Genomic DNA, 26,494 nt, shown 5'->3' on the forward strand with positions numbered 1-26,494 from the left:
CTAATTAATTGACAACAGAATTTGTATGCAATTTTCGTGCTCCGAGTACGTTTTTTTAAGTCATAAAGGCCCTTGTGGTCTACGGAACCCTAAAAACGAGTGCGCTTTAGATCACACGAATGCAGTAAAACATCTTTAGTTCTCCCTCTCAACTTCCGTTCGCTTCGCCCGATTACACTTTTTGTAACGCACTCACTAGCTAACTCCCTAACGAACGGGAAATCTTCTGAGATTTCTTTCTGAAATCTTCTGAGATAAGTAAAATGTTTTTGAGGAATTCGCAGCGAGACTGTTTAGAGCGAACTAGAAGTTTCCCGTGATTTATACAAGCCGCAAATTTCAGGTGTACAAGTACTTAGTATTGTTTACAATAACTTTCGATATTCGTATACAGGCACTGGCAGCATTCAATTGTGGATAGGTATCCAAAGTATTTATAACTTTATTTATTGGGACAATGAGCTTAGTATTGTTCCCTATTAACCACTTTAATTAGCAACTTCCTGTACTCCAGTTGCACTGGCCTCATATTCATTAGTACGCGTAGCAGACGCCCTACAGTTTCACCCGCGTAATTCCCGTTCCCGTGGGAATACGGGATAAAATATAGCCAATGTCCATCAGCGATAATATAAGTACCTGTCTATGATAGCATTCTATTTTTTTTTTATTGTGTAAGTGCCATTGGCTCCTTTATGGGATCTCAGCGCCTTCGCCGGGGGTTTTGGGCGAGCGCAGAAGGCCAGAAGCATCACCTGATGGGGCCCGAAGGCAAAAGCAGAAAATGTGGGAGAACGAGACTCGGACTCGGCTTAGGGTTCATTCTAGAAGGGTGTTTTGGCCTGAATTCCCGGACACCCACGAGATCGTAGGTTAAAAAACCCACGTCTAGGTGACGTCAAATATAGAGGACCTCCTCCGTCTTCGTCGACGAGGTCCAGTAGTTTCAGAGACTAAGTATTTAATTCAAACAAAAAACAAATCTTTCCTTTTTATTGCTATCAAAGGATAATATCCATTCTGTAAGAACTTTATGAACTTTAGTTGATATGTCTTGGTTTTAAAACATTTTACAGTTACAGAAATGAATAGATAACTAAATAGCATTAGTAACTGTTACTGTTAATATTTTTCAATTAATAACTTCGTTTGTTGACTACCCACAATACACAAGAAAAATATCGTATTAAAATTACAGTTATTTGTCTATTCCTTGTTCAGTCTCATTCCTGGTATCTGTCATTCCGGAATCTGTGGGTTGTCATTTGACTTCAGGGTTCCCAACTTAGAGGTCGTCCCCCCAGATTTAGGGGGTAAATAAGTGCGATGGGATTTTTAGGGATTTTTTGACTCTTTAATATTTTAAAATTGATGACTTCTTTTTTGACCTAGTGACTTATAACAACATATAATATGTAAACATATAATACTACAACCACTCTGTGGCGACTGGCGGAAATTTTTATCCATTAAAAATATTGTTAAATTTATTCAATGTCAACAACATATCAAAAAATCTGAATCTGAAAACCTAATATTTTATGTATTAAAAAAATAAAGATTTTTGAGACATATTACAGCATATTATTTCTAAATCATTATGAATTTAATTTTTTAGGGAGATAACTAAATGATAAGGCGGATTTAGTGGTTTTTGACGGAAATTTTAGGGATAAATATTTTTGAGAATTGGTAACACTGTTTGACTTTGACAGCTTGTTGACAGCTGCAGCTGTCAGCTGTCCATTTAATTTTTCGATGAGTGATTCAAGTCGTAGTTAAATTAATTTTATTAAATTTCTTTTGATACCGCATGAAACGAGGTTTTACCAAAATCATCTGTGCTGTGTAAAATCAAAATAACCTATTTCAATAGTTCATATGTTTGTGAAATCTTCGGTTGCAGATATTTACGTAAATCAAGTGAGTAGTCGTTATGTACTTTTGTTTGGTTTTTGCGACTTTGGCTGTACACAGCGGAGTTGAATATAATTAATTCATTGTTTACACATTAAACCAAGGCCGACAAAATGTCTCAACTGTAAATTTGATTAGATGAACAGGACATGTTATTTTCATACGTTTTCGCATACTGAACAATGAATACATAGCGCTTGCATATATCCGACTGTTGTGGTTGCATGACCAGTTATGACGTTATTATCATTAGCAGGTAGTTCCTTGCCGAGTTATTTACTCCGAACGCATATGACGATCTCTGTGAGTATGTGACACTATTCATGCGATACTTTTTTATGGTATACAACTTCCAATCCAGTAGTAACAGCGCTTCTAAGTTCTATCGCATCAAATCATTAATTAATTATGTACCATAGTGATATAGTTCAAGAAGCAAAAGATACCTGGTTAACCTTTTGTATTGCCTACCAGATAATTATTGTTTGTAGCAAGTTTTCAGTTTTGTGACTGTCTAACACGGTTATTTAATTGAAATGGCATTATTGTTATAACCCATAACCATGTTAGATGATAGCAAAATTTATAAAAAAACTAGTGGACGCCCGCGACTTCGTTCGCGTGAAACTCGATGTAAACTTTCAACTACCTCTACCCTACCCTTAGGGGTATAAAAAATAGATGTTGGCCTATTCTCATAGATACCGGATAAGCACAAAAAATTTCATCAAAATCGGTCAAGCTGTTTCGGAGGAGTATGGCAAAGAACACTGTGACACGAGAATTTTATATATTAGATACTTATCAAAATGTGTACCTTCTCCTTTTTGAAGTTTGATTGAACCCGCTGCCACTCAAATGGTGTAATAAATAGGAATACTGTACAATTGTTCAATTAATCAGTCAATATTTTATTTGAAAACTTGTGGTGAGGATGACAATACAATATTTAAACAATGTTTAGCCTAAATCTGGCAAAATTATTAAAAATCAATTCCTAGCACAGCCATGCTCTATGGGTACTGTTTACCAACAAATAAACTAGAAATGATTGTAGAAAATGCATGTCATTTCATAACTTATTTAGTTTACATTATGTATTATTTGTATATAAAATGTTATTCAAAATATATTAACTATTCTAATAGTTCTAAGCTTATTAATCAAATTTATTTTCATTAATTTAAGAATAAGTTAATTACAATTAAGTGTATAATATGACTAGTGATTTATAGCGTCATTTTAATTTGTTTGTTGGTAAACAGTACACATCAAGCATGGCTGTAGTATAGGTAGGTAGATACATTATAATGTGAAAAAAAAAAACATCTGCTTATAATATAAAAAATGAAAAGAAATAAGTAGTCCCATGCTTCAGTCTGCCAGATGTTGTGGCAAGTTTTTGTTGTATTTTTTTGGATATTTTGTGACAAATTTTTGAAAGATGTAGGACTGAAACCTACCTAACTGTAACTCCAGCATTAGAAAGAATGTAAACTGGACATAAGATTTTACTATAAATTCAGTTGATGTGACAGACATCATAGAATTTCATTGTCATATAAAATAAAGAGTGCTATTAATATCTGTCAGTTATGTAAATCCTGAAAAATGTTCAAAACTTTACACTCGCCACTGAATTTATAGCCTTAAGTCACATACATACATATTCATTATGTTATGTATGTATAGTATGGTTGTATGAGAAACTGGAGTTTGTTTCATGCTGTATGAATTTCCTTTTCTTTGGAACAGCTTACCTTCGTCCAAATTCCATCCTTCGCTACTGCTAAATATACATAATATACAATGTTGAGTTGAGTGTTTAGGAACTTTAAAAACTGTATATGTATACATATATATAATGGAATTAAACACAAAACCGTGCATAGCCTAACCTAACCTAACCATTGGTTTCTGAGCCACTCAGTTCAAATCTTAGATTATAAACTAACAATATTTACAATTTTACGGTAACAAATGCACTGCAACTAGACCAGACATAAGCTAATATAGAAATTATTGATGAAAAAATTCAAAGAATTTTAAGTTTTAGCCATATTAAACTTCATACATTGTAGAATTATAACTGATGATCAGCGGATGACTAGCTGTTGCACCCATGTAAATACTTAGTTCCCTTATTAATACAGGGATAAATTAATATAAACAGTAAAGATAAAATAAGTAGAGTCAGCATGAAGAAATGTGTTGCAGTGCCATGCTGACTTCGGAGTCAAGAGGAGGTGGGACATTTAGTCTGTGCAATTAGCAGAAGTTCAGATTTTTCCTCCTCATGAAAAAAAAGGGATAAAATATAGTCACAAATAAATAATAATATGATCTATTGGTAAAAGAATTTGTAAAATTAGAACAGACAGACAGACGTGACAAAGAATCTTGTTATAATCTATATGTATGTAATGTATTTTTTTCAGATTCAGGAGATTAAAGTCTCACTTCAAGAGGATGTAACATTGTTTGCTATGTGAAGTGAATTCTAGAAGGAAGCGCGTGTGATGCGCTGACCATGCCTCGCGCGCTCCGCTCGTGCCTGCTCGGCCTGCTGGGCTGCCTCGGCTGCCTCGCCTCCGTCCGCTGCAACATCATCGTCTACACACAGGACATGCCACATGTAAGATTTATCATGACTAGTTACTGCGAATCTATACTTGTATACTCTATACTAATATATATTTTGTTTGATTGAACGCGCTCAATCTCTATATCTCTGGAACTTCTGGTCCGATTTGAAAAATTCTTTCAGTGTTAGATAACCGATTTATCGAGGAAGGCTATAGGCTATATATTATCCCCGTACTCCTACGGGAACGGGAACCACGCGGGTGAAACCGCGCGGCGTAAGCTAGTCTACATATAAGTTTATTAATATGTACGTTCTTGCCTGGGAAAGTACATAAAACCGTCGGTCCTTCACCTAATATCTCACTGGTTGTGTTGGCGTTTCTTACTGTTTTTTTTTATTCTTTACAAGTTAGTCCTTGACAACAATCTCACCTGATGGTAAGTGATGATGCAGTCTAAGATGGAAGCGGGCTAACTTGTTAGGAGGAGGATGAAAATCCACACTCCTTTCGGTTTCTACACGGCATCGTACCAGAACGATAATCTTCTTACTGTACGACTATGAGACCGCACCTGTGTTTGCGCATACATTTGTGCAGTACGCGAGTTGATGGCTGCGCTTGTTTGCTGTAGCCGTAATTCAGTCAGAAGATATTTTACTCCCTAAATTACCTTTAAAAAATCCAAGCATATTCATTGTTGTACTGTATCTAGATATATGAAAAACTGGAGTTTGTATCATACTGTATGAATTTCCTTACGGCTTACCTTCATCTAAATTCCATCCTTCGCCACTGTTTTACACTCACAAAATCATGCTGATTATTTTGTTTGTATGATTCACAAAACACATGTACTCAGTATGTGTGTCACGCGAAATAATAATGTAACTACATCGTTTACATGCGTTAGAAATTTATTAATTTTACAATGTATATTTTAATTAGGTAGTTAAAATAAACAAATATACTTTGTATTCGATAAACTCACCATTAAAGTGATAGTTGCGAAAAAAAGGGTAACCATAATATTATATTTTTATTAAGGACCTTCACCTTTCTAACGCGAGTATAAAATACATAATGACATAACATAATATTAAAAATAACACATTTATGGTCGTGAATTGAACTCTGCGTGAAAACTTTTTCTTCCACTATCATAACGCAGTTCGGTTCGCGATCTTAACGAAATCTATGTACCTATATGAACGATTTTTACATTTTATACTATTACGTACGTGCCTACCGCTAAAATTACCGCAAAAAGTGATCAAATTAAGCTTCTCCACTGAGCGCACACATGTACATATTTATTTTTACTTACAATATAGTATATTTATGTAAATATAATTTTTTCACTTTCTGAACACAATTCAACATTGTAAAACTTACTATCGCGCTCGCTTTTTTCACCTAAAATCAAGTAGATCGTCTGGTTGTTTAGTCAACTATTTTTATTAAAAACTATATTATATAATACTTTTGTCACCTGTTCTTCTATGGAACGTCTGCCTACCTTCTATCTTGAAGAGACAGATAGATATCGTCCTTGGTTAGAACTGCCTAAATTAAAGCCTGAATGCAACAGAAACCTCAGAAGTATGAGTAGGTATGGCTTCTTAGCACAATCGAAATATTTATAAACTAACTAGCGGATTCCCGCGGTATTACTCGCGTAGATGTCGTTCCTAAATATAGGATAGGACAGGGATAAATATAGCCTTTGTTACTCATTGATAATGTTGCTATCCATGTGTGAAAGAATTTTCATAATCGGCTTAGTGCTTTAGACAAACAAATAAACATTTGGATTTATAATATTAGTTGGATATTATTTATAAAAAAGTGTACACATGGCTAACAACCCGATAGCTTATCTAACGCTAACAAGGGAATATTACCGATTGAGATAATGACTTAAATCGGTTCACATTGCAGTTTATTCATTAATACCAACTAACTCGCATATGTGTTCAGTTAACTGCAGTGCTAAATGTATAGTAAAATAAATAAATAATAAATTATAATTGAAATTTATAATTATAATAAAATAACGGATTGACGAATTAAATCAAAATCTGTTTACAAGTTTCGATCGTGTAATGTGCTGGCTTAAAACTTTGTTTTGGTGTTTTAGAAAAATCAATGTTTAGTGTACATTAAATAATATAAAATTAATATAACTTAATATAAAATAAGTAAACTAAAAACGTTAATAAAAACACAATAAACCATTTGCATTTAATTAACTGTGATCAAAGTTTAATATAGCTTAACATTTCGTTGATAGTAAAATAGAAAATGTGTAAAACTTACTTCATATAAGTCCTGAATTTTAGATCGAATGTTACCTGAAATCTTTGATATTAGACACGATTTAAATGGATTTTATTTTCGAAATATCGTAAAGCTTACGTTAGTTAAATCGAAACTTTTTTTTAATTAAAAATTTTTTTTTTTGTGTTCTTGCTGCTTTTTTAGCACTTTTTCCAAAAAATGTATTAAATATTTAAATTACAAATACTCCATTCCTACTGTGAATAGTAAGGAAACAAATTTACAGTTTGCAAACTTGTATTATATAGATTACAAAAAAAAACATATTTTTTGGGATTATAAAGTCTCACAATTACAGATCTAATAACTAAAATTTTGGTAATCTCCGCAAATGACATAACATCAGCCGTCAAAGGTTAAATGCTTTAGCATCTCGATGCATGCAGATGATATCTAATAGAGTTGACTTCCTAGTGTTCGCTCAAGGACACGTTGTATGAAACACAAGTATTCATTGTCACAATACATGAACACCGCGAGACGAACTGGCCGAGGTAAATGTGGTGTCGGTTGAATAAAAAATCAGTGCAATTATAAAGAACGTTCGCTCCTCAAAGTGACTTTTGAATTTAGCCGGTTTTTCATCATAACACCATGGTGCACCCAGTTTTGAACAGTGTTATCGTGATGCATATTGTTGGGATGCAGCATTTTGTGAGTAATATGATATCTACTGTTGTGAAACTATAACGGGAATAAGATTCAGATTATCTTATTACAGATTTTTTAAAACTATTTTAAGTTCGATTCGGCAGGATTATTGACAATTTATCTAGGAAATAGCTGACGATGCGCGGTTTCACCCGCGTGGTTCCCGTTCCCGTAGGAATACGGGGATAATATATAGCCTATAGCCTTCCTCGATAAATGGGCTATCTAACACTGAAAGAATTTTTCAAATCGGACCAGTAGTTCCTGAGATTAGCGCGTTAAACCAAACAAACAAACTCTTCAGCTTTATAATATTAGTATATCTATAGATTAAGTACCTACGAAAATTTTGTGAAATATTAAACACTAAATAATATGTCGGTAACTGTTGTTCTTCTCCGAATCTTCTCATTTCTGAATCCATTACGCGCAGATACTCCGAGCAATAATGTTCTCCATCTTGTTTGACGGCCTCCGTGGCGAAGGTATTCGTTGGATTTACAAGGACGGAGGTCCTGGGTTGGATTCCCCACTGGGCCGATTGAGGTTTTCTTAATTCTGACTGGTGTTAAAGACTTGGTCGAGGAAGACCACCCTACCGGTGAAGACATACCGCCAAGTGATTTAGCATTTTGGTACGATGTCGTGTAAAAACCGAAAGGAGTGTGGATTTTCATCCTCCTCCTAACAAGTTAGCCTGCTTCCGTCTTAGCTAACTTGTAAATAATAAAAAAGACATCTGGTGCATGACTCAAGTCTTCTTGAGGCCCATGGTTAGCCAACAACTCTTTAATGCTATATTGTCATCTGTGTGTCAGATAGTGGAGGAGTTCCGCGACATGCCGGCGAGCTTCGGCCCCGAGCTGCCGGCGGACGGGCTGCGCGCGATGCTGGTGGCGGGCGAGCCGGCGGACGGCTGCTCGCCGCTCGCCAAGCCGCCGCCCGACGACAACTTCACCGGCAAGTGGCTCGTCGTAGTTGCTAGGTGAGTGCCTTTGTACATTCGCTGAGTTCCGCCACATGCCGGCGAGCTTCGGCCCCGAGCTGCCGGCGGACGGGCTGCGCGCGATGCTGGTGGCGGGCGAGCCGGCGGACGGCTGCTCGCCGCTCGCCAAGCCGCCGCCCGACGACAACTTCACCGGCAAGTGGCTCGTCGTAGTTGCTAGGTGAGGAACATTGATACATGATACATGCAAATCGTCTAGCTTTTGAAGCGCCTTAGGAGTAAAACTAAACTGTTCGAATGCTGTGACAGCAAACCAGACCTGACACTGCCCCGACGCAGGATAGCGAGTAATCGCAGTCCGCGAGTGGCCCTCGGATCTGGCACACCCAAACCCTCAGGCCACATTCCTCAACCTCGAAAGGAATTGGAAGAGATAACTGGAGGAGCAAGATCTCCCGCGACATACCCAGGCAAGGAAGGAAGAGAAGACTCGCATGTTCCGTCGCCGTCGTTCACACTCACGACGTGCGAGTCCCCGATATCTGACGTCACCCAGACGTGGGCTTTTTCTCTTCTTTCTAGTCTTTAAGGAGACGCCCTTAGAGAATCGTTCCGTCCATCACAAACTTTAGCTGATCGAAAAAGTAACGTTGAAGCGAAACTTTGTTTATAATGGGTATACTATTGAGATGATAGTTGTAATCACATCAATGAGATTTTGGGGAACAATGGGTTGATGCCCATTATTCTCCAAAATATCATTGATGCAAAGAACAGGCGAAAATGAAAAAGTCTGGGAGGATACCTATGCGTTTTACATTTTTTTAGTGAATCCATCCATTTTTTAGTGGTCCATCATCCATCAGCCTATTTTAATGGCCCCTACATAGTCAGGTTTGGCTTCCAGAAGTGGGGATTTGGTAACCAAGATTGATGTTAAACGTGCTCTCCTGGGCCCAAAGAGTGTAACGCCACTTTCTTACTCCTATCTCCGGTCTCTTGTCTGTAATGGCAATTCCTTGGATGAAAAGAAAGGTTAATATTCATAGCTTGACCCAGGGTCTTATCGTGCGCAGTCGCATACCAATGATTTACCAACGTGGCAGTTGAGTTATTTTAGTTACATTTATTTATTTACTCAGACGAGCCAACAACATTTATGCACACAAAATAACTGACAGATAAGATAAGCTAGCTACAAAATCAATTTCATAACATGAACTGCCATGAACACAGATATAGTAGTTATTAGAAAGATGGACAGACTATACAAAAGAACTAAGATATCGTCATCGTCATCAACCCATATTCGGCTCACTGCTGAGCTCGAGCCTCCTCTCAGAATGAGAGGATTTAGTCCACCACGCTAGCCCAGTGCGGATTGGCAGACTTCACACACGCAGAGAATGAAGATAATTCTCTGGTATGCAGGTTTCCTCACGATGTTTTCCTTCACCGATTGAGACACGTGATATTTAATTTCTTAAAATGCACACAACTGAAAAGTTGGAGGTACATGCCCCGGACCGGATTCGAACCCACACCCTCCGGAATCGGAGGCAGAGGTCATATCCACTGGGCTATCACTGCTCTTAACTTAAACTTACGCTCATAAACTAAGATATAATGTGTACAAAATACTAATTTTATGTACAAACAATTGTTTGAATTTTATAACACAACTAGCGGATCCGGTCAAGCTTTGCTTTGACTTATGTACCCTACCCTAACTCTACCCTACCCCTACCCTTGGTGAATATCCCTGCTGCAGCCTGCATGATATGTTTACGCGCAGTCATATGCCTCGTGTTCAAAACGGACCTATTTATTACAATAAGTTTTATCTTTAAGTTAAATAAAAATTGGACCTTAATACGTAATAATATGTACACAGGTATAACTGCAGTTTCGAGCAGAAGATTCGCAATGCGCAAGCAGCCGGCTACGACTGCGCCATTGTACACAACGTCAACTCCAGTGAACTTGGTGAGAATACCTTTTGATGTGAAACATTTATAGCAGCACGTAAAACCAATTTCTGGTGTTGCGACGCGTCGCCACGCTATATGATGGTATATATATATATATATATATACAGTCTATATGTAGTAATGTGTATGGTGTGGCGACGCGTCACATGTTTTTTTTAATTTCAATATTTACTCGCTGTCAGTTTCGCTATGGCTCTGCAACGTATAGCCAGTCAACAAGTAATATTTTTTATCTAGTATTTGCCCTATCAATAGCTCAACGGTAAGAGCGACTCATCACCGAGGGGTGGTGGTTCGATCTCCGCCTGTTGTCTATTGTCGTGCCCACTCCTAGCACAGTCTTTCCCGACTAGTTGGAGGGGAATGGGAATATGGGTCATATTTAAAAAGATATGGCAAATATTCTTTAAAAAAAGAATACTTATAGTCCAACGTCTGTCGTTGGCAATCAGTTCTATAGTTTTTACATTTAATTTTATTCAAAAAGTGTTTTCTTAAGTGCCTATAGTTGTTCGCGCGATACCAAAACACAAACAAGCTTAAATCTTAGTCTATGTATCTGTTTGTCGGGGGTAATATTTGGAAAGGCCGAACCGATTTTAATGGCATTTTCTTTGGAAGATAGAGGCGGTTATTGCGCAACACAAAGCTACTTTTTATCCCGGAAAAAACAATGGGTCCCGCGGGATTTGTCAAAAACTAATATTCATGCGGACGACGTTGCGGGCGTCCGCTAGTGTATAGAGGATACAGAGGTAAGATTTGAGTTTTTCTTTTGTTTGTTTCTTACGAATATGCTCCGAATCTACAGGACTACTTTTAAAATTATTTCACAAACAACATGACCATTATCAATGAGTTGTTGAGATTAATTAAGCTCAAAAAAAGAAATTTTTTGAGTTTAAGCTTAAGCGTAAAAGCTTTAAGAATATTTTTTTATAAATAGATAATACTTTTTCTAAAATTCAGCCTTATGTCGCCATTCTTAAGGACTTTATTTGCATATCATGAAGTTATTGACAAAATTGCGTTCAAAAGTGCAGAGATAAGTTGAGTGCATAATTATAACGTTATCTAGTCAATCCATTGAGCATTACGCTGGCTGTCCGAGACGAGTCAATCGATAAATAAACAATTTCTCTTAATTCACACGACAATTGCAATATATGATTTGATTGAATAAACTACTAAGAGCCCTATAAGACAAAGTCAAAGTTAGTGCAAGGTTCTGGTGGCATGTTTTGAATAGTTCTAGTTCGGAAAAAATACAAACACAATAAATTAAATTGTACTCACACTAATGGCTACTTTTCATACAGGAAAAATCCATGGTTCCCGCGGGATTTTTGAAAAGTTGAAATCCACGCGGACGAAGTCGCGGGCGTCCGCTAGTAGTAGTCCGCTATAACATGACATAAATGAATTCGATTTGAGATAAACCTGAGAGATTTGAGTCGTTGACCTCTCTTTTCTATACCGCAAGATAATAATTTGAATAAATATATAAGTAATTTAACTAAACTTCGATTCTCAAATCAACTTATGTGCAAATAGCTGACAATTATAAGCATTCAAACCAGAACTACACATTCAAAATTCACGAGCTGCTCTATATATTTTGACCAAATGGTCCGGTACTTTGCCGGAGTATTACCCATTTGACATCTGCCCGTCGAGTGGAGAGTACTTCAGTCCCGTCCACAGATAAATAATTGCTTCATTATAAAATTGTACAGGAACTATGTTGCTATAAATATAAAGTTTCCATTTACGTCGAAGCTCTTATTACACTCGCATAAAAGTTGATCTCACACTATTTTTAAACTTATATTTATATTATTAATAAGCTCTTGAGTGTTTTGTTATTTAATAATAATAATTAAAATGTTTGTCAATAACAAGGTCAATGTCCAAGGAAGTGACAAATTGCGAAATAATGTGAAAAGTAACAGTGTATAAAAATATTAATAATTGATAAATATTAAAAATAACTTATGTAGGAACGATTATATGTAGGTTATTTATAAAGTTTAACATTCAAGATACGCAAGAATGGAATCATTTGGGCCCTGCATCATCCGCAGAGGTTATAATAATGTAAGCTATTTATAGTAATGATTTTTGAAATAGATCAAATTGCTGACTTTCTGGATAGACTCTACATACAACACAGAATCTGACTCCAAATTAAATTCAAATTATGATTATATTAATAAATATTCTCAGTTCGAAGTAGAGAAGTTGTATGTTCCAAAACGTTTTTATTATTATTATTATTTAAACTGAATAAATTGAAAAAATATAGTTGTGAGTATGAAGACATACCAATCATTAACACATATTAATACAATTGTCTGTATGTTATTTCTGAATAAGTGTGTTATATCGGAAGTTATTTACACGATAACAAAATACAATATTTTTTGTTTATTTTGTGACTGTCTGTCTTTTTATCCTTGGATCAACTGAACGTAATTTACGTAAAGGCTTTTAAGCAACATATTGGCTAACTTTTATCTCGGAAAAATTAATTCATGGCTGCCGCGGTATATGTGAAAACTGAATATCACGCGTACGAAGTCGTCTGCTAGTATGCAAGGAGTACTAACGAAAATTTCTGCCCTTAATTCGAATCACATGTATATACCCAATTGAACTGGATTACGATGATTGTATTCCAGAGACGATGTCAGCGAAGGACGCCGAGGGAATAGTCATCCCGTCGGTTTTCGTCAGCGACCTCGCTGGTCTCATGCTCGCTGAGGAATACGTCTACTCCTACCGGTGAGTTCAAGAGATTACATACTTTGGCTATAGTCCTAAGATTCGTACCATAACTCGAGATTGAGAAAGACAAATATCGACCAATAGCGGTGCAATCGTAAAGATAACTCTTTCGTTACGTTGGGACCAAAGAGAGATCCATATTTTTACCTGCCGCTATTGGTCAATAATATATTAATTTATGTTCACAAGACATGTCGTTGACGCTTGCTAGGCCTACAGATTGCTTTTCTGTGCGTCGTTCGTCTCGTTACATACGTTTGTCCCATAGCGAAAGAAATAGATATGTAAGACAAACGAGAGCTTGTACCTCGGACAATTTACACTATAGAGTAGGTACCGTTTGCTTCAAATTATAGGCAAGATTGCAGGCAATAGATAGAAAAAGGAAGTCTTGGCTACGAGAAATAAGGGAATGGCATAAAGACATTCAGAGAACTTTTCTGCCTAGCAAAGAGAAGACCTTCAGTAATGGTGAGGCATTTTAAGAAGAAGACGACAAACTTAGGCAATAATTATCTCGTGACTCGCATCCTAGGACTGGGCAAACAAATAGGTGTATGCCACTTTAACAAGATGTTTACCTGTATAGGTAGAATAAACTTGTACACCCAAAAAAGCCCGCTTCCATCTCAGACTGCATCGCCACTTAACATCAGATGAAACCGCAGTCACAGGCTAAAATTTTGGAAAAACAGAAAAACATAGAATTCCCACCAAGAAGCCCTTTTAGTAGCAGAGAATTACTTGAAGCGGTGCCTGAAACTTGTGAATCCGGGTGCAAGTATAAAGGTTCCCTTGAAGACGCATCAATATAACTTAAACCTCGCGTCGATATAACTTAAACCTGCTTCCGTATACTTGAGAGAAAGGGAAGCCAGACAGGGAGCAGCGTAACGCGTTACGTTACGAAGCAGTTTACCATCCACTTCAAAAAATAATAACTGTGATGTACTTCTGCAGCTACTACGTGATGGTGAACGGCGACCTGCCCTTCAACATCAACACGCACCTGTTGCTGCCCTTCGCGATCGTCGTGGTGGTCTGCCTCCTCGTCATATTGATCTTTTTGGTGATATTTGTTTACAATTATTTTCAAAAATAATCTGTCAAGCTCTTTGCATCCTGAAACTCATCATCATCTTCATCATCATCAGCCTATAGACGTCCACTGCTAAACATAGGCCTCTTGCATGGACTTCCCAACAAAACAGTCTCGAGCAGCCAGCATCGTGCGGCTCCTAGCAACCTGCTTGATGTTCTCGTTTTAGTAACACACCAACACTGCGTTTTCCGGTGCGGAGTCGCCATTCCAGCGCCTTGGAACCTCAACGTCCATCGGCTCTTCAAACGTGACATATGTGCCATTACCACTTCAGCTTCGCGACTCGCTGAGCTATGTCAGTAACTTTGGTTTTTCTGCGGAACACCTCATTCCTGATTCGATTACGCAGAGAAACTCCAAGCATAGCCCATAGCCCTTATATACTATATATTATAATGGGGTATAAATGGTTTGGTTCACGGAGCCGACGTTGTATTGGCCAGTGGGCATTCCCCATCCTTTTTATAAGAAGAAAGGCTTTACTGAGCTTTTCAAATAGTCAGCTATAGCTTGGCAAATTCGTCCGTAACACTCCCTCTGCCTCGCGCGCACGATTTCACACCCGCACAGTCCTTTTTTTTCCCCCGTCGCCCGCATATCATTGGAGTGATCAATGAACTTGCCAAGCTACCTTGATGATAATAAGCTCAAATATGTTTTGTATCTGTCTAGATGGTAACTCAAATATATTTTCTATCTATCTAGATGGTAAAGTGCATCAACGACCGGCGGCGCGCGCGGCGTCACCGTCTCCCGAACAGGTCGTTGAAGAAGATCCCGACCTGCAAGTTCAGCAAGGGTGACCCTTACGAGACTTGCGCTATCTGTCTCGACGATTACCAGGAGGGGGAGCGGCTTCGCGTCCTGCCCTGCGCTCATGGTACGCTAATTCTCTTTTTCAGGGTAGAAGTCCTATCCATTATCCAACTCCTATCCATCAATATCTCGTTGTCTCTTAATATAGGATGATGACAGGATGTATAATATGTATTAACCCCTAAACTGTGAACATAGAATTCTCTCATGACAGAGATTAAAAACGTCCCAGCATGATAATGCATCCTGCACCACAGTTCAATCCTCCACAACTATAACTAGATCACATCATATAACATAAACATTTTCTAATTAATCTTTTAAGCGAATAAAATTAACGTTTTAGCATACCACACCAAATGCATCGACCCTTGGCTGACACAGAGTCGGCGCGTGTGTCCTGTTTGCAAGCGTAGAGTGCGCGCCGCCGGCGAGCGCCGCGCGCCCCGCTCTGACTCCGACTCTGACGACACGGAGCCCCTCGTCGCTGACTCGCCCCCCGCCACGCAGGTGAGCGAGCTCCTGCCGCGTGTGTCGACTCCTGGCTGACGCAGAGTAGAAACCTACGCAGCTGACTCCGACTCTGAAGACACAGAGCCCCTCGTCGCTGACTCGCCCCCCGCCACGCAGGTGAGCGCGCTCCTGCCGCGTGTGTCGACTCCTGGCTGACGCAGAGTAGAAACCTACGCAGCTGACTCCGACTCTGAAGACACAGAGCCCCTCGTCGCTGACTCGCCCCCCGCCACGCAGGTGAGCGCGCTCCTGCCGCGTGTGTCGACTCCTGGCTGACGCAGAGTAGAAACCTACGCAGCTGACTCCGACTCTGAAGACACAGAGCCCCTCGTCGCTGACTCGCCCCCCGCCACGCAGGTGAGCGCGCTCCTGCCGCGTGTGTCGACTCCTGGCTGACGCAGAGTAGAAACCTACGCAGCTGACTCCGACTCTGAAGACACAGAGCCCCTCGTCGCTGACTCGCCCCCCGCCACGCAGGTGAGCGCGCTCCTGCCGCGTGTGTCGACTCCTGGCTGACGCAGAGTAGAAACCTACGCAGCTGACTCCGACTCTGAAGACACAGAGCCCCTCGTCGCTGACTCGCCCCCCGCCACGCAGGTGAGCGCGCTCCTGCCGCGTGTGTCGACTCCTGGCTGACGCAGAGTAGAAACCTACGCAGCTGACTCCGACTCTGAAGACACAGAGCCCCTCGTCGCTGACTCGCCCCCCGCCACGCAGGTGAGCGCGCTCCTGCCGCGTGTGTCGACTCCTGGCTGACGCAGAGTAGAAACCTACGCAGCTGACTCCGACTCTGAAGACACAGAGCCCCTCGTCGCTGACTCGCCTCCCGCCACGCAGGTGAGCGCGCTCCTGCCGCGTGTGTCGACTCCTGGCTGACGCAGAGTAGACACCTACGCGGCTGGCTCCGACTCTGAAGACACGGAGCCCCTCGTCGCTGACTCAAATCGTCAAACGTCGCAAATGTGACATAGAAGTCGCAGTCTGACTACGATTCTGACGACACAGAGCCGCTCGCTGGCTCGTGCCGCGCCACGCAAGTGAATCGAGGCATGTATCCCACATGCATCTCATTAAATTACGCAAACTAATGACTGCGTCAATCATTGGTTCCCAAAGTGGTCCAGGTGGACCCCCAAGGGTCCACGGCAGACTCAACAGGGGTCTATGTTGTCGTAACAAAAAATTGGGTGTTCACGGTTCTTAAGCAGGGTCTATGAAATTGTATCTAGTTTCATACTGAATAGGGCGTTTTCTAAATAAAACAACATAAATTTTGAGTCCTTATGCTTATGTAAGTACCTAGATGGTAAAACGTAAACTTTTTATATTGGCTCACTTTGCTTTTTTACATCAATTCTCACTTCTTTTCGAAAACTGATAATTTTGTCGTCAATTTGATATGAACTGAGCCACAACGCAAATTTTAATAGTATACCTTCATACTTTTTCAACATTTGGGAAATGGTAGATATGTAGCAGAGGGGTCTACCGGAACCAGCTAGATTTCGAAAGTGGTCTTTGAGAAAAAAATTGTTTGGGAACCTCTGGCGTAAATTAATGAAATGCCTTTGTTACTTCATAAGCAATCCTACTATTATCACAAATCCGTGTTACAAATTGTCCGACTAAATCACTAGCTGAAAATTGCACATTTCACTCTGAAACCGGAGCTTTAATAAATAGAGATTCTACAATATTCAATTACAAAGTTCTCATATAAACTGATCCTTACAAAAACCAAATTAAACGACCTATACGGACAAATTGTTTGGTTTTTGTGTTCGACGTTGCTATTACTATATTTCCATTTACCATTTTGTTTGACATAATCTTGACCTTTCGAAAGTGCTTGTAAACTAAGCCTAATTGAAATAAACGAATTTTGACTTTGACTTTTCCAGGGAGGTACTTTCGATGAACAACGGGAGAACCCTTTCGTGAGGGCAGCGCGGTATATATCTAGGCTGCGCGGACGCAACGAGAACAGAGAAGCTGACGCTGAGGTGACATTCTCTTGTGTTTTTTCAGTCTCTCATTATTCCTGCAATCTTTTTTTTCTCTATTGTAAGGTACCAATTTGGTACTTCATAAAATTACGATCTACCCTATTTATGTGACTAATTAGTAATTTAACTTTAATCTAAACTTATTATATATTATTATACTAAGATAATCTCCAATAACTTAATCTTAGTCTTTCACTAACTATTACGTCTTTAGGTCACTTTGTTCACGTGATCTTCCATAAATTCCTGCAATCTGTCGTGAGACATTCAGCTGGATTTTAAGTATTTACATTAAGGCGTTTTAAGTGCAAAATCTAGTGATTTTCCCAAATATAATATAGTGTCTATTTCTAGATATCTGGTGATGCTCGTCTCTTGAGCCTTTTGAAAGTTGTACCAGGTTCTAGACTAATCTAATTTGACATAAACTGGTGAATTTGACTTAAGGGAGTAAGCTGGTGAATTGTCCTTAAGGGAGTAAGCTGGTAATTTGACTCAAGGTAGTAAGCTGGTGAATTTGACCTAAGAAATGAGACTTTCCAAAAAATTATGATCTTAATAGGGCAACTTTTAAGTTTATTGCCGGCTCTTTTCAGCAGAACCTGACTTCCGATTCTGAAGTCCTTATAAATAGTCACACTTGACTAAAGACTAAACTAATAACTAAATAAATTATTTTTAATTTTAGAGTGAAATTACAATGACATAATGCACTCAATGATATAATCACGTCACAGACAGAATGATTTTAAGCATTTCTTAATATACCTGTATAAGTTCGCAATGTACGTCTTCAAATTAAAAATGCAACATGGAAATCTACCCAAAAATTCCTTTTAAGACTCATTTTCAAATTTAATTTTTCAGGTAGCTCAACCCTCAGAAGCTCAAGACGAAACAGAAGAGAAGTAAGTAGTTTCTTTTGTCCTTAAATACGTAAATTGTCAATAAAACGAATAATATTTTAATTTTTATTCTATATCGAAGTCTTTCAAAAATAACTCTACTCTAACTCTAAAAAGCATAAAACAATCTCAGATTTGTTGTTTAACACCAAATTAAAATATAATTCTACCCACACCTCTCCGTCAGAGGTGTGGGTAGAATTCTACGCGACATCATGGTATGTGCCGGGTGGTAACTATATTCTGGCAAGTTCGTTGATAACACTCCCATGATATGCGGGCGACAGGGGGAAACACTGCGTCGGTGTGAAGTCGTCCGTGCGGGGAAGTGACGTGCATCAGTCGTGGGTTTCTCATTCATCGTTAAACGCCCCCCGCCCCGCACGGAACATCGGGAGTGTTACAAACGAAGTTGCCAAGCGCGGTCGATGACTACCACCAGACACATATGCAGTCAATATCAAATGGTATCTTCTTCTTCTTCTTTCTTCTGGGCCGCTACCGCACTTAGCCATGTGATTGGCCGTTGTGCGTGGGTCCCTCGGCGTAGGTTCCCGCTGGATTTATTCCATCCAGCCGAACTCGCTCCTGAAGCTTAGCAGGCCGCCCAGGTCTCCGATAGCCTCATGGAGTGTCGCTGAGGAACCAATGTAAGTTGCTCGTTGTTCCGTTACGCCTCTGCAACGGAGCATAACGTGTAGCGGTGTCTCGTTTTCCTCCATGCAGACTCCGCACAGAGGACTGTGAGTCATACCTAGAATTGAAAGGTGTTTGTTTAGCGGGCAGTGACCTGTTATTAAGCCAACTACTGTTCTCAACTCATCAAATGGTATGTTCACAGTCAAGAAACGCACGACACCCAGCCCCTCATCCGAGCCGAAGAGCCCGAGCGCCGGCGCCGCGGCCGCCGCTCGCGACGCTCGCGCTCCGGCCCGCCCGCGCGCTCCGAGCACTCCATCAACGCGACCCCCACCGCCGCGGAGGGGGAGATCGGTACGTATCTACGTACTAGGGCGGGGTGAAAAGTTCTCGGCCTGACACAGATAGAGCGTTTCAAGTAGGAAAAAAATATTTTTTCTGTCAGTTTCAACTTGTTCTTTCAAGTAGTTAGCTCACACGAATTTTTACTTCGATTAGGATGAAATTTTGCACACGTTCTGTGTTCTGATGATAATCATGACTAGCTAAGAAAAGTCATTACAAATCCAATAAAATATCTACCAAAGATGGCGGACTGGCCGTTCGATATGAGTATCAAATGAAAGGGCTTGTTGTCAGGAATACGAAAATTAGTGCGTTTATATCATTTACTCTTTTATTGCTCCTCATTTTTTGGCAATTAACTCTTCTTAATATTTGTCATATTGATGTTATATCTTCCAGGTGTAGCAGCGCTTCCCGCGGCGACCCCGGGCCCGCGGCACATGCGCGCGTGAGCACGTGAGCACGTGCACACATAGATATGTATTGATATAAATTGTTACTACTACATGACTCTGCGGTGACACCCGTGATGACTTGTTGGAATGCTTGAGATGACTTTGAGTATTAACGCTTACTTTTCTGGGACAGTTTTCAAAATGCGACAATATCATTCGTTAGATGCGACTTTATAATCTCCTGTTTCTAGTTATCACTTTTGCTTTTTAATTTATGACAATTTTCACCTGAATGAAGGTCGGCCAGTTTCATAGTATAGCGTGTCTTAGAAATTAGAATATAAAAAAAATATGAAAGACCTTACCCTTTTTATATATACTAATATTATAAAGCTGAATTGTTTGTTTGTTTGTACGCGCTAATCTCAGCAACTGTGACTTGACCATAAAGTGCCGTGTCAATAAATGATCTAATGGTTTATTGATAGCTTGTAATGTTACAAATCTCATCTAAGTAGACTTTGTGTTTTAAAGCCAGAATTTTTTTATGTAATGCATTTTATGTTGCGAGGAGTAATATTTAAGTTTTTCTATAAATCTTGGTATCAATTTCTTCACAAAATATAAACTCTTCACTAACCGAAAGCGTATCTAACGAGTGATATCAATAGAAAATTGAGTGTGTATGCAAATTTACTAATATTTTTTTATTATTACATTGTCTGAGATAATCTAAGATATATAAAATTTACCCAAAATCTATGGTAACAAATGAAGATATTACAAAATGGAACCACCTAATCAATTTGCCATGCATAAAAAACAATTTTAACTAATTAAAATGTTTGCAATTTTGCAATATTTAAAAAAAAAAGTCACTTTTGGCACTTGTGATAGATCATATTAAGTTCTACCATTAATATAGTCTATGAACTTACATGGAATGGTTTTAAAGTCAAATAAATAAAATATAAAATTCAGCAATTTATTGCAACTACCAAAGTTTATTGATATCATGTGCCAAAAAGGACTTCTTGAATTATTAACAGCTGTTTTCATCTGTAGTCTATTGGTAAGTTGCTAAGAAACATTATTGATCTAAAAAGAATTGAAACCTCAATAGTTCTGAATAGCTCAGTGGTAAAAAGGCTGGACTTATCACCGAGAGGTGGTTCGACCCCCCACCCGTTGGACTATTGTGCACACTCCTAACACAGTCTTTTCCGACTAGTTGGAGAGAATCAGCTATATTGGCCATATTTAAAAAGATATATATCAAATGCTCTTAAAAAAAGTTTTAGACGAAATAAAGCTGCTAAGTAACTAACCGACAGATTGAAGGTAGTATCCAAAAATGGCAATTATATAATAGTACCTTATACACTGACGAACGAATTAGTACCTTTAAGATATAATAATAAAGCATCAATTTGCACTATGTTCACTCCTCAATAAATTAGACATTGAAATAAAATAATAATGTCCGGCCGCTCAGAAATTGCATTTCTGACAGGTCATGATCAAATGGGCGATGTAACTTCGAACTGGCGTACAAGGTTGTTGAACTGCGCTGTTTCAAGGCTATAAGATAAGATAAGATAAATATACTTTATTTGCACACCACAAAGACAAAAACAAGTGAAATAAAAAACAAATTAAGAAGAGATCAGCATACAAAAGGCGGCCTTATCGCTAAGTAGCGATTTCTTCCAGGCAACCTTCGGTTTAGGAAAACTTAAGGACATCAGCAGGTGGCGTAAAACAAAAATAACCATAGTATTAGTAATACACATACATACAAATAATTTACATCCTAATACATAAACAATATTACACAAATACCTACAATAATGAATAAAATACATATCAAAATATACTAATAAATACCTTATATTGAAAAGAAATAATATATACAGATCGTCTTTACTGCACCAGATAATGAGTCTTTACGGCATTTTTAAAAATGACCAGTGTCTTTGATTGCCGTATGTTTAAAGGGAGAGCATTCCATAACTTAACGGCTTGCACAACGAAAGAATGTTTATAAAATTTCGTCTTATGCACGGGTAAACATAGAGTTAGTAATCGACACTGTCTCAGTTCAGACTGCACTCCCTGAAACGTAAATTTCTCCTTCAGATACACAGGAGATTTTGGATTAAACAACACACAGTACAAAAGTGAAAGTACATGCAGATCCCGGCGACGACGAATAGGGAGCCACTTGAGCTTCTGACGGAATTCAGAAATATGGTCATATTTGCGTAGGCTAAATATGAACCGAATAGCAAGATTTTGAAGTCGCTCAAGTTTATTGAGTTGGTCCTCAGTTATATTTAGATAGCTCGCGTCCGCATAATCTAAAACCGAAAGAAGAAGAGAATGTGCTAACATAACTTTAGTAGGAATTGGTAAAAATGAGCTATGCCAACTGTTTGTCTTTAGAGTGATGAGACAAAATAACGAGGCAATTGCAATTGAATATGTTTGTCCCGTTCGATCATGACCTGTCAGAAACGCAATTTCTGAGCTGCCTGATATTTCTGTAAATTCAGTTTTGAGCTGAATTCAGCAACATAATATGTTTAAGTTATCGACTGATGTGAAGCAACATATTTTGATCAATTTCTAAGTTTCATCATGTTTTTTTTCATTGATGATAAAAATGGAAACTAATCACATCGAAATAGATCAGAATAAGCCCTCGTTCGCACGAGAGTTTTTTAAACGGTTAAGAAAGCGTTCAAATATGAAGTAAAATGAAGGTCTATTTCCAACGTTCAAAATTTTAAATGCAACAGTGTGTTTTAAACACTTTGTCGTGTAAACATATACTTGGGAATGCATTTGTTTTATTTGTACGCGTTTTAAACGTCCGTTAAAAAAAAAACTCTCGTGCGAATGAGAGCTAATGTGGTTTGGCGTAAGAAATAATCATTTCGCTATTAAGGTTTGCAACAAAAAAACCTTCAAAAATACTTTTTTAAAAACTTGGAGAGTATTTTTGACTGAGACGTGAGTATTTAGATTTAGATTACATTTTTCAAAATTGCTTGTATAATCATGCTTACTCGAAATAAATAAATTTGAAACCCATCACATAAGACAATTTTTCACGGAAAATCAAATGTTGCAAATTATGAATAAATGAAATCTGAATCACAAGGAATAGTAATTATTTTATTATATAAGATGTAACAGAAAGCTTAGCGTGACGTTATTTAGTTACTACGGAGTATCGAAAAAAAAAATCTTATTTGTTTACTCTCTCTATGGCATTTCTATATTAATTAAATGATCGAAAACAACAAAATTTATTGTATCCAACCTTGAAGGAATTGGTAAAAAAATCCTTAAAGGTTGGATAAAATTAATTAATTGTAGTATCGTGGAACGCTTGGATATTCTTTCTATATATTAAAAACAACAAAGTTGATATGTTATATAAAATCGATAAAAATTTAATAGAAAACAAAAAAACTAAAATGAAATGATCGATCTTTTCACTGATTACCGTTCGCTTAAGAAAAGATGGACAAAAATGGCTTTATATATGACAAAAATTTTATTGATTTTTATGTAATAGAATCCTCTATCAAATAGTATAGTTGACAGAGGGATTTTAAATTAACAGCATTTATTAATTTTGTTTTTAATTTTCATTACTTATTCTCACATCTCCTGGCCTATAAATTTTCTTAATTTATCGATACCCACGTAGTAAAAAATATGGTGGTCACGCTAGGGACTGTGATTTAAAGCTAAAAATTATCGTGTATAGTTTATAGAATAGACATAAGGGTGAAGATGATAGGTGACCATGAACTTGGTACATGTTTGGCTCATTAATGGCTTGTAGCTTGGTGAACAATAAGATAACCCATTGCTGGAAATTTATAATGTTTTTATGGTAGCATGGTGCGGGTGACATGTGTATTTTTTACGTACAAACTTCACGGAATAGTATCATAAAATGAATGTACCTTTCTAATCAGTTTTGGAATTAATTTGTCTAACATAATGAAAAATAAATATTATTATTTTTGTCCGGCACGCACCATTTTAGGTAGATGGATGCTTAGAACTTGAATAAACATGCAAATGACTCGTCTGATATTAATTAAGAAGTAAAAAATTGCACCTAGATATACCAATGCTATCGAGTTGAGACAGATGTTAAGTTTTGACGACTCAAATAAAAATGGTACTACTTCCCTTAGTGAACTCTCTCTTTAAAGGCGAATTTTGTGCTTAATTTTTATACATACAGTACCAAGTTCATAATTATTATACACTATTACACTTTCCACCCTGTTTATTGTAGAATATTATGTATAGTAATTAGAATAAATTATAGAGTAATATATATATATGATATAATTATAAAGTCAAAGACTTCTGTGTATTATCTACTAGATCGGAATTTAACACTGAAACTGTCAATAATCCAATTTTTTCCATCGTAACCATAGAGTCGGGAACAGGATATCATTATGAAAAAAAAACGTTTTATTAAAAATAAATATGACGTATGTTCAGAGTCTGGCTAATGAAAGAAGAGACTGAAATGGCACGCCAAATTTAAAAAATCATTTAAATAAATTAAAAAAGCATGCGCGTTTTCATAATTTGTTTTAATTTTTTTTTTGTTTGTGAATACATTACTACCTTTAAATAAGTATTTAACTTATTCCAATATTGCACTATAATTTTTAAAATTTACTCCGATATTTTTTTAGTTTGGTTTCAGACTTTCATTAGCCAAACTTTAGTACATACATCATAGTAACCTAAACTTAATTTAAAATGGAATAGAAATAGCGCTATCTATTCACAGGTTGTGTTTTCTCTTGTTGTAACTAGATGGCGTAGTTTCATATCCATATAAATTCAAGTTTACTTTTACGGAATCGAAGTACCGTACCGTAGTTAATTTGTGAAGAATTTACCAATACTTTGTGGACAGTTTCCCATTTCCGGTCTAGACGAACACACATAGAAGCATTTGTAAATGCTAGATATTTTTATCATGCCGGAGCTTCCATCTTGTACCTTGTGTGTTTAATATTTAAAAAGACAATTGTATTATAAAGTAAACATAAACTTTAAGTACGGGTTCGTAACATGATGGAAATATGGATAGCAAGCTTCTTCAAGCCAAATACAAACTTAAATATTATTTGTAGCAAACGTGTGAAATACTAACACTAAAAATCTAATGAAGCTAAATGATGAACAAACTCAAATTATGGAATGTCAGATCATCACATACCTACCGGTGTGAAATAAATGACTATAAAAAGAATATTTGGCATTAACTCTAGTTTTAAAAGTATCGTCATTGACCTCAGAGGATTAAATAATTAACTACTTGTATAACAACTATTGTATATAATGCGGATTTTAGAGTAAGTTGATCTTTTGTTGTACCTACACACGGACGATTCAGACGCAATAAAAATATTCTATTTGATATAACATTTTTTTTATTTACTATTTGATGTGTTCCTTTTTTTTTTATTCTTTACAAGTTAGCCCTTGACTGCAATCTCACCTGATGGTAAGTGATTATGCAATCTAAGATGGAGGCGGGCTAACTTGTTAGGAGGAGGATGAAAATCCACACCCCTTTCGGTTTCTACACATCGTACCGGAACGCTAAATCGCTTGGCGGTAAGGTGGTAACTAACCACGGCCGAAGCCTCCCAAGCCAATATAATAATCTTCCATATTAATAATCTTTATTTAAAAAAAGCAAAATACACATAATAGTCAGGGATCCCTAGAACATTTTGTACACCTGATTACTAACAAGCTAATTCTTCGTAAGTAGCTTATCTCGATGAGACGATCAACTTTTTTATTTACGAAAATTCTTGATTCTGATAGATAACTGAGTTACCAGGAAATGAAAATTTCTGATCGTCGGAAAGAGATAATGTACCACGCAATTTGTAGGACAATGTGGCTGTTAGATTGTATAACTATTAATTAAACAACAGTAAAAAAACAGCTGATTAGTAACAACTTTTAATAACCAAATAATTGATACAAGTTGGGAGGAGGGTAGAGTATCAAAAGTTGTTACTAACCAGGTGTTTTTTTTACTGTTGCTCAATTAATAGTTATAAAATTGTTTGCAGCCACATTATCCTACAAATTGAGTGGTACATTATCTCGTTCCGAAGCTCTATATCAATAGCGGCTTAATCGAAAATAACACTTTCTTTGCCTGAATTAGGACGAAAAAGAGAACGATAAACTAGGTTATCATACTTTGTCAGTACGCTCATGTTTAAGTAGTGACGTTGTCAGCGCACCACAACGTCACTACTCAAACATGATCTATCATCATCAGCTACTCAACATCGTTCTCATAAGTTCGAGACGAGAGGAAGACAAATGACGACCATAGCGGCGCATCTCACGCAACGAAAGTGATATTCTCGAATCCGCCGCCATTGGTCGACAATACTTCTTTTGAAAGATCTGCCACGTGGTCCGGTTCTTGGTTTTTCTTCTAGTGTAAAGTTTGTGCATCTATTTTAGCTACATC

The 26,494-nt window shown here is 37.7% G+C and overlaps 1 protein-coding gene across 3 annotated transcripts; it reads left to right on the top strand.

Annotated features, from left to right (window-relative positions):
• Positions 1-1,728: 1,728 nt before the first annotated feature.
• Positions 1,729-25,416, top strand: LOC112058145 (E3 ubiquitin-protein ligase RNF13). 3 transcript variants are annotated; one of them, XM_052891469.1, is made up of 13 exons: positions 1,729-1,923; positions 2,171-2,220; positions 4,356-4,552; positions 8,312-8,659; positions 10,334-10,425; positions 13,112-13,214; positions 14,178-14,286; positions 15,025-15,199; positions 15,482-15,645; positions 17,550-17,651; positions 18,522-18,562; positions 19,401-19,552; positions 19,943-25,416. In XM_052891469.1, exons 4-13 carry the CDS (start codon positions 8,514-8,516, stop codon positions 19,993-19,995), a joined length of 1,137 nt encoding a protein of 378 aa, XP_052747429.1. In that variant the 5' UTR covers positions 1,729-1,923; positions 2,171-2,220; positions 4,356-4,552; positions 8,312-8,513; the 3' UTR covers positions 19,996-25,416. The 3 variants fall into 3 exon arrangements, with proteins under 3 accessions (XP_052747429.1, XP_052747428.1, XP_052747430.1); XM_052891468.1 differs by lacking the exon at positions 2,171-2,220; XM_052891470.1 differs by lacking the exon at positions 2,171-2,220 and having other exon boundaries at positions 8,312-8,478.
• Positions 25,417-26,494: the final 1,078 nt, after the last annotated feature.

Source organism: Bicyclus anynana, chromosome 4, assembly GCF_947172395.1.
Source record: "Bicyclus anynana chromosome 4, ilBicAnyn1.1, whole genome shotgun sequence".
Taxonomy (NCBI): Eukaryota; Metazoa; Arthropoda; class Insecta; order Lepidoptera; family Nymphalidae; genus Bicyclus; species Bicyclus anynana.